The following is a 17,477-nucleotide window of genomic DNA, read 5'->3' as shown; positions in this document are numbered from 1 at the left end:
TTCTTCAGAAATGAGTGTCTGTAGAAACCTGTTGTGGGCAAGTCAGAGTATCAGTCTAAAAATACTGCTGGCACCATGAAACAGTTTTGAAAAAGTCATGGCTACTTCAGTGTCTGGCTCAGCTCTTCAGCCCTTTTCCCCTCAACAGTTTAGTAGTATTCCTGACATTAAAAACCAAGAATAACAATTTCAAGTTCCCAGCATATCACTTTCAGACAAAACAAAGCGAGAGGTTGAGTTCTACAGGTAACTTTTAATGCAAGTCTTGAAAAAATTTGAGAAGATTCTGATATTGTTCCCTTCTCAATACATGGGATTGCATTTATTTACATGTATTTTTACCTTATGCTATACGTTCAAAATACCAGTTACCCTTCTCATTCTTAAACAACAGCACAAATGGTTTATAGTCATGACAACTCACAGTAGCCTTGTTTTTCATTTATGCAAAATTAAAAAAAATTAAGCATAAATACATTTTTTTAATCTTCCGGCAAGTCAGGATTTTCTCCTCATTTATTAATAGTTGTGTCTGGCAGAGCACACCAAAGGTGCTGATACTCATGACTAATCTAGATGAAGTTCAAGTTAGCTGACAGGAGGTAATTTTCTTCAGTTCTTCATTTGACTCTTACTCATCCCAGGTATCTCCATATTTATTTACTTTAACTAAAAAAAAAAAAAAAGAAAAAGAAAAAACAAAAGTAGTCATGTGATGGATTAACTGCAGAAGTCATCATATCCAGTGCCAAAAAGTATAATGAAGTGCACTGTCATCTGAAGTGGTGTGTGGGGAGAGAGTCAGTCACAGCACTACAGACATGTAATTAAAGCTACTTTTGAATAAATGGGGAGAAGAGTTTGCTTATCATTTCACCTTAATGAATTAATATTCAATCAGGAGGCCTACTGTGCTAATTCCTGCTCTACAGAATTCGTAATTACTTTGAAACAAATGTAACACATGGATGAGACAAAAACAATTGGAGGAAACAGGCAAGGAATGTTACAATAAATAATGAGGCTACATAATCTGGTTACATGCACAGTTGGGTGGATTCTCGGCATAGTTAAAAACACATTCAAAGACAAACAGAAACCAGTAATCCCTACTAGGAAACTACTCAGCCATTATTATTCGGCAGCTTCCTTTAGCATAGGATTGAGTCAGAGAGGAAAAAAAAACAGGGTAGTGGTCTAACAGCTTTGTTCAGAAGTGTGCCACTGTAACTGAACAACAACCAGAAAGTGAAAACAGTCTCTCTTGAAAGTGAGCTGCAAAGTCCTCTGTAACTGACTGCCATCACTGAAAAGATCAAGGATGGATCCATTTGATCCAGTAGGAATGCTGACATTAGTCAGGCACCCCTTTATAAATCCACTTGCAAGTTAATTATTAAGCTCACTGTTTATTACTAACTATGCAGCAGAATAAGTGGAGTAGAGCAAAATGCCTGGTCCTTGTCTCTGTGAGCTACCAGCAAACTGAGCAGAATGCCCTAACAAATGTCTTCGGAGCAACTGATATTGCAGAGACACACAATGAGAAGCTCTCTCAAAGTACAATTTGATTTCCATTTCTATTAACCATGGCAGCTGAACAGGCTGCACTCATTCTCTGGAAAATGGGCCAGTCTAGATCACTATGCAGATGCACGTATTTGTGCTGCTGCAGGGAAGGGAAAAGGCACCGGCAGATGGAAGTTAGGGATTGCTTAAAGCTGGTTCAGACATGGTTTTGTTTCCCTTCTGTCCCTGCAAGGGAGGGCAGAAATCACTGTCTCCCATTTGCTGGGGACCCAGAGATAAGAGGATGAACCAAGGGATAGTGACTCAGAAAGTATGAACAAGCACACAGCAAGTAACATGTCTAGTTTGACACAAGAAGCTAAAGCGGATCTTGGCCCACAACATCAGTGTAATCCCTGAACTGCAGATTTAAATGCACTTGCATGTGTAAACCATTCCTGAATTTTTGTATGTCCTCCTTACTCTTTTTCCCTAAAAATACAAAGAGATACTTTAAAAGGTCTATTTACAAATCTCACGCACTGCTTGGTTTTATTCTCAAAGCCCAAGTACAGCCTTCAAACAGAAAACAGAAATATAGAAAGAATGCAATATTTGATCAACATTTTACAGAGGTCTTTTATATACCTCAAGTAACTAAAAATAAAGTAACAAATGCACATTCTCATTTCACAGCCACATTTGCCATGGAATATGGCAAGGCTTTCAGAATGCTGCTTAACACTTCTGTGTATGGTTCACAAGTGACATTTCTAGGCTTTCTATTTGTGGAGAAGTATCTTGAAAAAGAAACGTTGTGCAAATCCATGAAGTGTCAGTCTATGGAATTTAAAACAATCTGAAACCACAGCTTCAATAATTTTTTCATGTCTCATTTGGCACAGTCACATGGTAAGAGAAAGCCTTTTATCCTTGAAATAACAGATAAAAATCATTACACAAAAATTGTTCATAATTTTTCTTTCAAGACTGCAGATCTGTCCAAAGATAGATGATCTGCAGAAAGTAACTCACAAGCATCAAAGAGACTGACACTCTTAAGCAACACTGTTCCAAAGCTTAGTGTTACTGCTTCAGAAATTTTTGCTTAAATACACTCTTCTATACTTCTTTCCACCCATTACCCCTAATAGGAGACAACCCCTATTCCTAAAAGTCTTGCTGCAACATGGCTGACAAGACTGGGCAGTGCACAAAAACCCAAACAATTCAAGGTGACCAGTCCATCAGTGTGTTAAATGGTAAAACATTCCTCTTGCTACAATTGGTTTTTACAGATGCCACATTAAATTTAAAAAGTTCTAGAGCAAGCGATTATGAATTGCTTCTGTGCCTCCTTTTCAAAAATTTGATTGAGTCAAAAAGTTGTCTGAATGGCATCTTACTCTTCAGGACATTGCATTCTTATTTTGCTCTGTAAAGTTTTTTTTTTCACTGTGAAAACAAATCTCAATATTGCTGCCAAATACCATTTCCTTCCTCTGGGTTTTAATGTAGAAAATGAACCTCTACAAACAATGCCTCTATAGAAATCCACTAATTCCACATGAAACTACTCATAAAAATAAATACCCTCCCCTTCAAACCATCAAGCATGTGCTCTATTTTGAGAGAACAATGCTATCTAAAGCACACACCCCTCTCCCATAGCTCTTTGGTACAGCTCTGAGCTCAGAAAATTCTTTGTTAAAAGAGGTTGCTCAATATACTCAACGAAGCAAAACTTAGGAGCTTTTCAGTCTGGCACCAAGCAATATGGATAGAGAAAAGGAATTACAATTTTCTATTGGATGATCAAAATTTTTAAAAAAATCATTAATCTCCAACAGGAAACTACAGACTGTATGTATCACATATGAGATACCTGCAGATACTCTAAATATAAATGGCTTAAAAGGTATGCAGGATTAAGCTTTGTGTTTGCAACCATTTGTAACATTGTGGCAAATATCTGAATTTCATTAAGCATTGCTGTAAATCAGTATATTACCTTCCTTAGCTGGTTTTTCCTGTGAAAACTTGCTTGGAGTTTCTGCCTTTGGTGGTTGCATTACGTCATATGTCTGTCTGTGTTTATTCCTTAATTCCTCATATGTGATGCCTTTTTTTTTCCGACTTTCTTCTGGAATTGGAGCAGGTTCTGGAAACAAAACAAATAGAAAAATACTAAATACAGCATAACACAGCAAAATTTGGCTTCCACGTGTTCTAGAATACCAGTTAATTACTGCTCAATCCCAAATTAAAAGGAGCATGACAGCTCCAATTCCAAATACATCAGTGAATGTATATGGTCTTCACGTAATTCCTTTTATCCTTTTAATTTTATCAAACTGCTTTGAAACACTGGCTGTTAATTAATTTTCTTAATTTTACCATAAGAAATTCTAACAACCATGTGGTGGTTGATGGATAAAATAGCTCTGGTCACTTTATCTAAAATTTACACTAATTATACATTTGAGATATATATGATTTCAGAAGAGAAATCGAAGTGAAGCTCAAGGGTTTGCATTAAGGCTTTAAATTTTGCTTTCAAAGAATTAGGACAGTATCTATCATATGATGCCTGATAAACATTTGATCCTTTTATCTATATTTATAATGCAGAATCTTAGTTATATAATAAAGGTTTTACCAACTATTGATATTTGTGATGAAGTGCAATAACAATTTTCTTGACACATTGATACTTTCATATATTTATAACCAAGTTGCATTGAAAGGGCTTCTTTAGTTAAATAAAACATTTTTCATAAGTAAGTTGAAAAAATCCAAACTAATTCAAAGTACAAAACCCTGCATTTGATAGTAACTTCCTCTTTTGTGTACCAGAGACACCTGAATTCAGAATCCTGTGTTTCCCCTGCAATAGCTGAGGACAGTTCAGACTGGAAGGAGGGGAACAGCTGCACGATGCTCAAAAATCATTTTAGTTCTCTGTGAGAAATTCAGACTGTTGGTGGATAGAACATAATATCCATTCAGTTCCCAGAGACATAAATGTTTGTCACATTGTGAAAAAATTTTTTAAAAGTTTAAGGTCATGGAGTTACAGCAGTAGCCAGTTAGAGCCCCAGGGATAGTGGAACTGCAATCACCTTGGAAGGGCCAGCAGGCAATTGATAGGCTGTGGTTTATTCAGTACAGTGAAGGGATGGCATATTCCCCTTTCTTTCAGTCAAAGAGAACTTTCAGTTAGGCTGGGTTTTTTGTAGGTTTAGTTCCACAACAGATTGCACCTTTTCAGTTAATTCAGGATCTTTACTTGAAGTTAAAGCAATTTTCAGCTAGAAAACCCTAAATCTAGTTTAGAGTTAGAACACAAAATAAAATTTATATTCATCCTCTGTGTAAAAACAATTCCTGTAATTCTTTCAGCTCTTTCATTCAAGACCACTATATTGTGCCATGTGTGTTTGCATAGGGTGAGAATACATGGTTGAGTAAGAGCAGTGTCTAAAAGAAAGGCAGGAGTCTTTGTAGTACAAACTGTTAAATACTAAGACTCACCTTGAACAGTGTAATCAGTAATTCCTGTAGGTGAAGATTCATTCAGAGAAGCACTGAATGGAACAGGTTCATAACTTGAGAGGGCTCTATCTGTTGAGCTGTAATCATCGGAATAGCTGGAAGAAGGTGGGAATCCAGCTCTTGGAGAAGATGACTCAGTAAATGACTGAGAAGGTACATCAGAAAATTCAGATTTACGGCTGGAACGGCTGGAAAAGAATAGAATTAAATATTAAATACAAAAATATTGAAATTAAAAATGGAATTATAAGAGTAACAATACTTTCAATTCAAGAAAATGTTCTTTCATTTTAAATGGTTTAGTTTCCAACTTAATCATCACCTTAATGATTAAGTTTTGGGTGTTTTCTTTACGTTGCAAAAATTTCTTTAGTCCCTTCCCTAACATTCTCCCCTTCCTCAGAGGATTTTAGCTCATACCACCAGAACAGGAGAGAAAAGAGACAAAATATATTGCACTTTACAATAACTGTAGTTATAATCCTTTTTCCCAAGGAATCTTCAGACAAAAACACCCCACATCAGACAGAAACAGTACACAGTGTGCCCATGTAACTAGTGGTAGTATAAACTATAGTTAATTTTAAAAGGCTCTAAGGAAGAATTTGATATTTAAAACCCTTCATCATTAGAAGGTACTGTAATTGATCAGGACTGAACAGCAGAAGGAGAACGAACAACTATCTTAGGAAAACTAAATTATGAAAATTAATCAAGTTGCTGAATTCTGCAAAAATATTAATGAATTTTCTCTTGAGAGAGAAAGATAATATCATACAAAGAACATTTTGGAAATTAGTGCCAGATCTTTCAAATTATTCACTATATTCTTAGAATGGCCTTGCAAGCCACTACACAACATGTCCCCCTATCAGGAATGCCACCACTTTGTGCCACCAGAACATCTCTACAGTATTTATTAATTTTTTACTTTTAATTTCTGCTTAGTTGTACTTTTAGTTTCCTATGAAGAACATTTGCAATTAGTCTTTATTTAAATTTCATAATAAACATAGAGAACAAAGCCACTTTATTGCCTCAATTATGTTTTTAATATATATGCAAACACAGCTTTATAAAACTACCTAATCTTTTAGCTCCCTACAAGTTTTTAACTGCAAATCAAATTACCAAAATACATTAATTAGCAGACATACTAATTATGGCATTCCATGCCCAGGAAAGTGTAATGATTTCTCTTGCTGGGTTAAAAGGGTAGCATGTATGGATAATAATGCAATTGAAATTAATTTAAACTATTTATTCAACCAAGGAAAAGGAATTTATCACTTAGGAAATAAAACTTTACAGAAACAAATCGGCCATTAATGGTTGAAGGAATTTATTGGTGTGGCAGATGATGGTACTTAAACAAGTTCTCATGTAAGCACAATTAATGAGCATGGCAACTTCATATTAGAAATTGGAGGCGGGTGAAGGGACAAGTCCAACTCCAATTCAGCTGTTTCTATACAATAAATGCATGAAGTGGTAATGCCTGAAATTGGTTGATGTCATAAAGCCATAAACATTTCAGAATAAAGGTAAATCTTGCAGAGAAAATAAAAACTGTCATAAATCTGAATGTATAATTAAATGGAATTAAGAATTTAAGGAAATACTTTATAAACATGTAACAAATCTCAGCATATACACAGGAGGACTACTACTCACTATCCAAACACTAATCTTCTAGTTTTGAATCAAGGGTTTAAGTGACATATTCTGAAAGCAGCTTGCAATTAAAAACCAGTTGAAGGAGAAAACACTCTGGAAGAAAACAGGAAATAGTTTTAAGAACTTGATGAGTTTCTCATATGTACAGCATAATGCTGTTACAGATGTAAAGGATTTAAACAAACAGCAGTAAGCTTGACCACCATGCTTCTTCCTGCACTGATATTGTTTACTGAGCACTTTCCTTTCATAAACACTGAAATCATTTCCACCCTTTTCCTACTTCAATCAAACTAAACTATGGGAAAAACTTCCAGAATGTAACACTATTTTATGTCAGTTAATTTAGTTTACTTCTTAAGTAAGGAGGCAACTTGTGCTGTCACACTTCTATAAGTAAATTCCATGGGAAACACTCTTAATTTTAAAAGAAATACTGTTTGCTAGGTAAAATGTTTATTTTCCTACTCCTCAAAGTGATTAGTTGTATGTAAAGAGCTCAAAATACATGTTTTATAGCTTGCCAACTGATATGAATGCAGATTCCTGAAAGTGGTAAATCTGAGGTAATGGGGAATGAGGGAAGGTGCAGCTCTGAAGGTGTTGGAAAGCTGCAAAAGTAGTATTGATCTGATAGTGTTTAAAAAACCCTATTCAGAATATGTTTAAATTTAAAAGATACTTAAATTCTTACTTAGGTGAACTATGTCTCTGAGCTTGCCGTAGAACATCTCCTATTGGGGAATCCTTCAGTTTCTTAAATTTCTCGCTACAGATTGGCAAGTAGGATATCTTTCCAGCCAGGTATCCACACATTCCAGCAACTTTTTAAAAAGAAAAAAAAGATGGGTTTACATGCTGTACTATAATATCCAACAGTGTTTTAAAAAATTAATTTCAAATAAATCAGGTAGTATTCTGAATAAAAGAAAGAGAACCAGTTTAGATCTAAACAAAAAACATGCAGTAATCATCTCTGCTTCTTTTGCAGATAAAGGGTACTAAAACCAAATGCAACAGCTGAACAGAGACATAAAGCAATGCTTTAAACATGGTGTGAGCACCAGATGATTTCAGCTTGGTGAATGAAAGGTGACCAAAAAAAAAAAAAAAATCATCTTTTTTTCCAAGATCCAGAAATCACAATTTACTATCAAAGATGGCAAACCAATGAGAAATAAATACAGGCAGTAAATTCTGCTACTTTAATCCATCGGAACAGTCAGATCCTGAAAAGGCTTTACTAGTATGAAGAGAGGTCTAAATCAACTTAGCAGTAGGCTCAGTATATTTTGTAAAGGATTCTGGGGTTTGGCTGCCAGAGGGCAAACAACTGAATTAGCTGAACCCTTGTAATCACTCAGCAAACTGTTTCAATTTAGTGCATGAGCTACTTCCATCTGCTGCAAAGGATGTAAGAATGAATTACCAAGAAAGCTCTTTCTGGGCTTAAAACTTATGATTTCCATCAACTGGCTCCTTCAAGTTTCATGAGTGAGTCAGTGGTACATGAAGGATTCTGTGGGAATTAACTGTTTTCTTGTTGACTTTGTAGAAGAGAATGACTAGACCCCTCTTTCAGGTGCAATGAGTATTTCCTAAATATAAAAACGAAGAGTTTTGATTATCTTTAAGTCAGGAAAGAGTTAATTATCAGTAACATTAATCCTCTGCAATTCTCAGCTGTAGATTACATTGCCCGGGAAACAATATAAAGGGGATTTTACCCTAGCCTGCTCTGCTGGTACTGGAACTGTGATTCCAGTTCTAATGTCTTATTTTCAAAAGAAGGGTAAAATCCTTTTCCAAGGGAATAGAGAACAACAACCACAACTATGAGTGAAGTTTACAAATGAGGAACATAAGGGTTTAGCTGTTCAGCAGGTTAAAATAAACCAAACACCTCATATACAATAAATCTGGGCAAAAAGAAAAATTACAAGCCCTTAGATTGGCCTAAGAAGAATTCAAACTAAATATTTAGCAAAATAAAGCTTAACAGAAAATCTGATTACTCTTTTGCATGAATTACAAAGAAAGTCCCTTTTTCTTGAGGCCCTCTAGTCAAGGAAAGGGGAAGTATCTCTCTGGAAGATGTTTCACTCAAAGCAATCACTGGCCAAAGTATTTGGTTTATTTTGTTACAGAACTAACAGCCAGATGATCCATGTTTTTGAACTCAGCACAGTAAATTAGGTATTGCTCTTTGCTTCTCCATTCACTGTGACAAGAAGCTGATTAGACATGGCCAGATCCCACTGCAGACTAAGATGAAATACATACGGGCACAGGAATCTTCCCCTTTGTCAAAGACAGAGAGAGGACCAACAGCTCTCTGCTGTGTTGAAGGGGATGCTGTCAATGTAGTGAATCAGCCATGACTAACTAGAAGTCTCAGTAAATTGCCAAGAGTACCTAGAAAACTACTGAGAAAAGTATAGTAATTCCTACAGGCAGAAAATCCTGGCCAGCTCAGCTGCATCTTACTTTTCCCCCTGATTTCAGTAAATTAGTTCTATTAAGTAAGAAGAATGTGGCCCTTATGTGTAGGAGTGATTGGGGAAATAGCAGTTCTATTATTTATTAGAAATGTTTGTGTTATACCATTGTTTGGTGTTCAAAGAAAGTAACCAGAATTTAGCATAAACAACTGGAGCCCTAGTCTCTCACATTCATTTATCTGCTTAAACAACACTTCCTTGACCACAGATCATGGGGTTTACCCTCTTCCCACTGAAGTAAACTGGCTGGATCTGCACAGATTGGCAAGATGGCAACTTCCTGTTTTACTGTCTTGTATTACATTGAAAAGGTAAATTTATTAAGTTAATAATTTATTTTTGATTATACTTAATCCAAAAATCATTCACATGAAATTGCTTTTTTCCTACAATTGTACATACATAATGTGCAGGACAAAAAGGTAATTAAAACAGCCTGAATGGGACACGTGAGGTACATGAATAAAGACCTTCAAATTAGGAAGGGAGTGGTGGGTGTATTCTGGCAATGTGATTTAAAATAAGGTTGCACAGTTTCTATTTACAACATTTTTATCTTAAATGATTATATGACATTTATCAAGCAATTTTATACAAACCTTATAAACAAAAGTTGTCCAAAATGTGCAGTACAAATTCAGACAGTAAATAAATCACCCAATCATAAAATGGCTTGGGATGGAAAGGGACCTTAAAGATCACCTAGTTCCAACCCTGCTGCCATGAGCAGGGAACCCCTCTCACTTAACCTGGTTGTTCAGGGCCTCATCCAACCTGGCCTTGAACATTTCCAGGAATGAGGCACCCACAACAACTCTGGGCCATCTGTCCAGTGCCTCACCACCCTCAATAAAGGATTTCTTTCTAATATCTAATCTAAATCTCTCCTCTTTTAGTTTAAAACCATTGGTCACACTGGGCATTAGGAAAAGGCCCAGAAAAAGAACATACAGCATGAAATATAAGCTGAATTTATACATAGCTTTTACTTACATGCGACTTTAATAAAAGAGCCAAGTCTTGAGCTATCTCTTAGAACACCTGAAAATGAGGATGAAATCAGACATTCAGATAAAGAGATATGATATTACATAAGATACACGTAATTAGATATTAAGAAGTTGAAAAACCTCAACTATAGTTATGTTTGTAGAAGCAGGTTACTCTTTTACGCTTCATGTTAAAGAAAAATTTTAAAAAACCCTAAGATCTGAATTCCCCATAAAATGAAAAAAATCTAGGAATTATCTCTTTCATCATATTTAATCACAGGGTGATTAACACACTGAGAACATATTTTTTTATAATCAGTGAGATTTTGCACTTGTCACACAACATAAAACACACCTGAACTTGATTTTAAGTTCAGCTCTTTATGCTGAAGAACCGCAAATCATGTAGCTGCAGAGTCTGAACTTCTTTTAGTTACAAGTAGATTGGACATAATACTATCATAACAACTTTCCTAACAGCAGAAACACATTTCAACTGAGCAAACTGAAATGAAACGGAAGTATTTTTACACTTTACCTTTTCTAATTAAGAAACTAGTACCAAGCATGCTCACTGCAGCCAAAGGAAAAGCTGTGAAGAAGAAAAAAGCTGCTTAAAATACAATTTTCAATATTTTCAGCCACATTTAACAAATATGCAATAAAATGAGAGTTGCTATGCCTTCCTAAGCTCATTCACATAATATAATATATGGATATATATAAAAAATAAACAAACTGTATATCAATTATCAAACATTGTCAATTCCAGTTTTTAAGACCTACTACAAATTATGTGGTACTAATCAATGAGTCATCCTGCCTGCATTATATTTCATGCTTCCTAAAATACAAAAGCCAGTGTCAGATGGAATAAAGCTCTTCAGACAAGACTCCAAGACGCCACAACTGCTACAGCATCAAGGTGCAGAACATTAAGCTAGAGAGGCATATACAGATCTTCACAACGGGAGGAAGTTATATAGAATCCAGTGCCTCTAAAAATTGTTGATAACCAAAACTCTTGATGTTTTAACGTAAGAACTTTGGAAAAAGTTTAACTCTTATAGAGCTATAGATCAGGTTGATTAAAATTAGGCAATGTTTTATTCACCAGCAAATTAAAAAACAGGGCAGCTTTTTCTGTAGCTTACAGATCAAATTATACAACCTGCGGTTAGGGTCAGGAATGCAGAGCAAACAACATTCTGGGAGACCATCACTGCCTACCACAACCAGCCAAACAGTTCACGTCAATTTTTGTTATACTGAAAGACTTTATGTGGCAAGAAGCATTTGGAGATTGCAAAGAACAAAACGAATTCTTCTTTCAAGCAATGATAATTATTTTATTGGGAAGATTACTGTGCAACTACTCATAAAGACCACCACCCCTGCATAAGATACAGGGACAATAAAGGAACAAACATGACAGAAGGCTAAAGTTATTTACATTAAAGATTTAGATATGCCATAATGAAATTAAATTTCACGCAAGTCTGAAAATGTAGATATTACAAAAAGGCTCAATGACTTCCAGGAGAGAAATTTTTGCAACAGCACTAGATGGCTGAAGTGTTTTGGCACACACAATTTGCTCATTTTGAGTTCATATATGAAGACAAAACATATTTTTGGAGAGCAAGTATTAAAGAATACTTGGCAAATTAACAGCTAATTCCCTCACAAATTCTGACAAGTCTAAACTAGGTGAGGAGTCCAATCAGCATCTCAGGGTAAATGTGACTGGATGTCACTTTGAAGAAGAAATACTGGCTCCTTGATTCAAAGCAAAAGTTCAGAAGAGAGAACAAAACTTTCAACCTATTAGACGTTAAAAATCTGATGCTTTTAGAGATTCCAGACCTAGATTTTCCAAAATTTACTGTTCGAGATTTTCTGAGATATAAAATGACAGCACAGATTTGAAACTAAATTGTAAAAGAAAAACAAAAAACTCCAACAAGGGGAGGGAGGATGTGTAAAAAAAAATACGTTCAAAAATTATTACGGAGGATTGCAGTCTAACCCTCAGAAGTTTGAAATGATTTATAGACCTAACACAAACATTCCAGCTATCAAAACCAGGCTATACTACTATGTGAGCACATAAGTGACCTGAAATGGTAACTAAAGATAAAAAAATAGCTGAATGAAAATTGGATTCATACCTAAAAATTAATATGAATTACTCAAATGTAGGAACAAAAACCCAACAAAACAAACTTAATAAATCAGAAAACATCAGTGCTGTGGGCAAAGAATACTTTTTCTGTTTTACGAACAAAATAAATCTAGGGAAAATAACGGAAGGTTGATATATCAACAGCACATAAGGATGGTAATATAATGAAGCCAAGTCAAATTTGTTTTATGGGGAAAAAGTTGTAACAGTATGATTTGATTTTGTTAGCAAGATTAGAAGTGCAAAGGATAAAGTTGAATGTTGTAGTGTGAATTTTTATGAGTGTAAGAATTTATACAATAATGTGATTACAAACTAGTAACTCCAGTAAAACACATATCAAACTGAATTGTGAAATGACTAGTGGCAGAAGCTGTCAAGAGAAACTATGTCAAAACACAGATGGTTTGTAAGAATGAGTAAAAATTTCTACAGCTTGAAATCTGAATAAACAAACCAAACACAAACAAATTTATAGTAACTTCAGTGAATAACAAAAGCTGACACAATACAAAGTGAGGGTTTCAGGGCAGTCACACAAGCAGCCTCTTGCAAAGGGGAGTTCAAGCAATACCTATTTAATACAGTGAATACAAGTTTAGTTTGTGTGTGCAGAGCAGGGAAACAAAGACAGGAGACCTAGAAAACAGTGATGGACTTTAGGCTCTCCCAGCAAGATAACAGCACAGTACACAACCCCTAAAAAAAGAAATCTGCCACTGTTGTAGCTCCCTGAAGAGAAATGACTCACGAAACTAACTTAGGGCTTTCAAGTAATACCTACGTGTTGTTTCTTCAGTGATGCACAGGGCAATGAGCTACATTGCCAAGCAACAGAACAGATCAGGAACAAATAACTCTCTTTCCTCTTTGTCTTTCAGAAGAGAGATTATCAATAAACCATAACCAATCATCATTGTACCACTAATAGACCTGCCTCTTTCACTTGTAAAACTATACAGAAAATGGCTACATTTTAGCAAATATGCTGAAGATTTCTGAGTATTTGTGTAAAAGTGGATGAGGAGAGTGCCAAACCAATGGAGAAAGACAAAAAAGAACTTTGAATCATTAACTCAAAATCACAGTGCCTTAGGAGCTGTCCCTGAAAGTACTGGCTTCCATGAGAAATCAGAGCCCCAGCATGCTAAAATTAGCAAATCAGCTGCTAAATTCTTCATCTGTCCTGGTTTTTGCCAAGCCACCTATCAGCATCAGGAGAACCTACTAGTGTGTGATAAAACAGCAGGTAACAAGGACATGAGAAGGCTTGTTCAAACCTCCTGACCAGGTGTATAAAAATCAAGCATGCCTTGAACCTCAGGGTTACAGAAACCAGGCACCGACACAGCAATTTTCTCCAAAAGTTGAACAGAGTGACTACTTATTTATTTTTCTCTTCACAAGTCTCTATAACGATGGAAAGCAATGGTTATAAGTTAAACTATTTTATTCTTACACATTAAAGGTAACAATAAAAATTGAAAATAAAAATGGAGAAATAACACAAAAAAGAAAATACAGTAAATATAAACGAGACTCATTATTTAGACCTATTTTCAGACTTTTAATAAGCACATTAACTTAAAATATGAAGAGATCTTTTTATAAGGCATTAAACTTAGAAATTACATTGCACCTTTTACAAAACTGCTGCAAACTCTTAGTAAATACTGCATGGATCAGCATTCACTGGGACACAATTCCAGTACACGTGAAGCTTGTTAATGCACTGTTGTGCTGTATTGACCCAGGCCCTGGGTAAAGCCTCAGGTAACAGCAAAAGCTAAGGGTGGAAGGAACACAACCAAGTTTACCAGCAAAGTGAACTTACCTCTATACCGGAAACTCTCTTCAGCACATTCCTTGAGGAGTCTTCTTTCCTCCTCTGTCGGAACATAAGGCCTAGGTACTTCTCTCTTTCATTAGGGAAATAAATTAGAAAAGAATGGGCAAAAGAACAGTTTGGGGGCATCTTTCAATCAGAAAACTTAAAGTCTAACTTTCACACCTTGTAGTTTCTCTACTTCCACTCAGGTCTATTTAAGAAACCAGTGCCTTTTGTCCATAAATGTCACATGAAATATAACATTAAAAAAATCCAGTGCTTCTAAAAATGATGAGAGAGCAGGAAATACTTTGTGCATAGTCAGATCCCAACTCAGCTCAGCCCTTTTACTTCAGAAAAGCCTGCTTTGGTCCCTCCAACCAGCCCTCCAAATAACTGACATCTGACAGATCATTAAGTGCCTTTTTGAAGTAGTTCTCAGGGCGCGTTGTTTCATACGGATGTAATTCACCGAGAGCTGCCGGGCGTGTGAGGGGTCTGTGCGAGGCGCTGCCCCTGTCCCGCCCAGCACGCTGCCGGGCACCGGAGAAGCACAGCTGCGAGGCGGCCATCGGCACCAGGGGAACACAGAATCACAGAATCAATGGGGTTGGAAAAGACTTCTGAGATCATGAACACCACTTTGTAATATGACAGTGGCACTAAGTGCCATGCCCAGTCTTTCCTTAAACACCGCTAGGGACGGTGACTCCAGAACCTCCCTGAGCAGTCCATTCCAATACCTAACGACCCTTCCTGAGAAGCAATTCCATCTAATGTCTAATCTAACCCGCCTCTGGCGCAATTCAGCACTGTGCTCTCTTGCCCTATGGCTGGTTGCCTGGGAGAAGAGGCCGATCCGCACCAGCTAACAACCTCCTTTCGGGGAGTTGTAGACAGTGATAAGGTCTCCCCGAGCCTCCTTTTCTTCGGGATAAACAACCCCAGTTTCCACAGCCACTCCTCACAGGACTTATACTCCAGACCCCTCAGGAGTTTTATGTCCTTCTCTGGACTTGCTCCAGCACTTCAGTGCCCTTCCTGAATTGAGGAGTCCAAACCTGAACGCAATACTTGAGGTGTGGCCTCACCAGTGCCGAGTAGAGAGGGATGGTGACTTCCCTGCTCCTGCAGGCCACACTATTGCTGATACGCCAGGAAGCCACAGGTACCTGAGTACATCGTTGGCTCACGGTCAGACATGAACACCTCCTCACCCCCTGCCAGGACACCCCCCGCCCGCCTCTCGAGAGGCCTCAAGGGCACCGGCCCCGCGGGAAACACAGGGCAGGGGCGGCCGAGCGCCTGACAGGAATCCCCTTATCCCGGCCCGAGCCCGCCGCCTCGCCGCCTCCAGCCCCGCCAGGTTTCCCCGCGGCAGCGATACCAGCGCAGTTACCTCGGCCGCGTCGCCGCCGGGCCCGGGACCCTGCCCGGCCTCCATGGCCGCCGTGACCCGGAAGTGCGCGCGGCGCGGCAGGTGCAGGGCGCATGCGCACAGCGCGGCGGGTTGGGCTGGCCGCGGCCCTGCCGGCGGCGGGGACGGGCTGGTGTTCCCGATAAAGGGCGGCGAAAAGGTTTTGTCCGTCCCTGCCTGGCTCCGGCCGTAGGTATGTTACCCACAGGTTTGTTAACCGCTCGCTGAAGATGCGTGGCCAGAATTTCCTAAGAGGAAAGGATGTCTGTTGCAAAAAAAAAAAAAAAAAATTAAGGGTTTTCTGAATTGAGACTGAGCAAGGGTCTGGTGGGCAGCCCTTGAGCTCGAAAGTGGTGTAGATTTGGTGGTTGGGATTGTGTTGGAGTGGAAGACTGAGAAGCTGTGTGGTCGATTCTAGCTAATGCCGTGGAAATGGCAGCTTTAGCGGGTGCTTGCAGTTTATGAGAAATAAGGAAAAGTTGATGAAAAGGAATAAAATTATGTTTTTGATAGCGCAATGTATGCCTTGGCATTTTCTTGTAAACAGGCAGCACTGTGGCTTGAGTTCACCATATGCTGATATGCCCGTACTTGCCCGTGAAATGTACCACTCCCTTTAAGCCTTTCGTAGAGCAAGCCATTGTTTTAGCTTAAATTGCCGCTTTCTGATGGCTGTACAAAAAAGGGTCCATGCCTGAAGATAGAAGGAAGGTTTTTGAGATTGAAGTTCTGAAATTGGTAGAGAACTATAAGAGGAACACTGAACATGTGAAGGGCCCAGGGCAAATGGACCAATGAAGGCTGTAGAGGAGACTGGATTCTTGAAACAAGATGGGTGGATAGAAGCAGAAACTATGTATAGTGGGGTTCTTTTATTCATACCTCTCATCCTACAATAAATACATTTCTAATTTACATTAGATTGAAAGTAATTGGTGTTATCAGGAAATCTTTATCTCTGCTTGTCACCCAGGCCCATGCTAATGAAACATTCCCCAATGCATGACCATCCATGATGTACATTATTAATTGGAAGGCAAAAGATTTTGGCCTCATCAGCTCAAAACAGTTTCGTTTTTGGGACTATAGCACATTTATTAAGATAACTTATTTCATGCTTTTTTCCACTTATCTTTCAGTACATTCTAGGCAAAGAATACAATGGGTTTTTAAAGCTTGAGCTTTTGTAGGGTAGGACATGCTTATGAATTGCACCTCCTCTAAACACGGAGCTTCAGTGGGGAGGAAATGGCAGTCTCCTTCATTGCAGAAAATAATGACTCTGAGCTGCTATTTTGCTTCTCTCTTGTAAAATTAATAGTTATCCATTCAGTTTTCTCACTTCACTGCCTTAAAGTCTCTTAGACTTCTAATGGGAAAAAAGTAATTAAAATCATGCAGCAAACTGATGAGTTTACCATCCATTCAAAAATCTTACCTAGTACAGCCTGCTTGTGAGATACTTAAAGGTTTCACCTGGCTACATACATCCATGTGTGGCTTTGTTGGCTTAGAACTTCAGTTGTAGGGCCATGTGCAGCAGAAATGGTAGAGCATATCTACATCCTTGGCAGTTCATTCTCTGTACAGAAGACCTGTTTTTGGAGTTCATTCATTGAAAGAAATGTTACCAAGGACACCCTTTCTGACCCTCTGGTCTATTTTTAAAACTTCCTTTATACTCATGCTGTCTTTCATGCAACTATGAGAACTTCAGTTTACAATTGGTGATGGCATCACCAAGTCCTCCTGAAAAACATAAAATGTTGTTCTCTTGCAAGGCTTAAAGCTAGATATTTAATCCCTTTCTTGA

The 17,477-nt window shown here is 37.7% G+C and overlaps 1 protein-coding gene across 1 annotated transcript; it reads right to left on the bottom strand.

The window, feature by feature from the left end:
• Nucleotides 1-233: 233 nt before the first annotated feature.
• On the bottom strand, nucleotides 234-15,749 carry OCIAD1 (OCIA domain containing 1). Its single transcript, XM_066185721.1, has 8 exons — nucleotides 15,647-15,749; nucleotides 14,254-14,338; nucleotides 10,773-10,826; nucleotides 10,236-10,283; nucleotides 7,436-7,565; nucleotides 5,044-5,252; nucleotides 3,521-3,670; nucleotides 234-669 (listed from the first exon to the last, which is right to left on the bottom strand). The coding sequence occupies exons 1-8, from the start codon at nucleotides 15,689-15,691 to the stop codon at nucleotides 632-634; spliced, it is 759 nt and encodes a 252-aa protein (XP_066041818.1). The 5' UTR covers nucleotides 15,692-15,749; the 3' UTR covers nucleotides 234-631.
• Nucleotides 15,750-17,477: the final 1,728 nt, after the last annotated feature.

This window comes from Chamaea fasciata, unplaced genomic scaffold (assembly GCF_029207755.1).
Source record: "Chamaea fasciata isolate MVZ Bird 193981 ecotype frontalis unplaced genomic scaffold, bChaFas1.0.hap1 SCAF_6, whole genome shotgun sequence".
Classification (NCBI taxonomy): domain Eukaryota; kingdom Metazoa; phylum Chordata; class Aves; order Passeriformes; family Sylviidae; genus Chamaea; species Chamaea fasciata.
The sequence above is the reverse complement of the archived record's forward strand: the minus strand, read 5'-3'. Positions and strand labels throughout refer to the sequence as shown.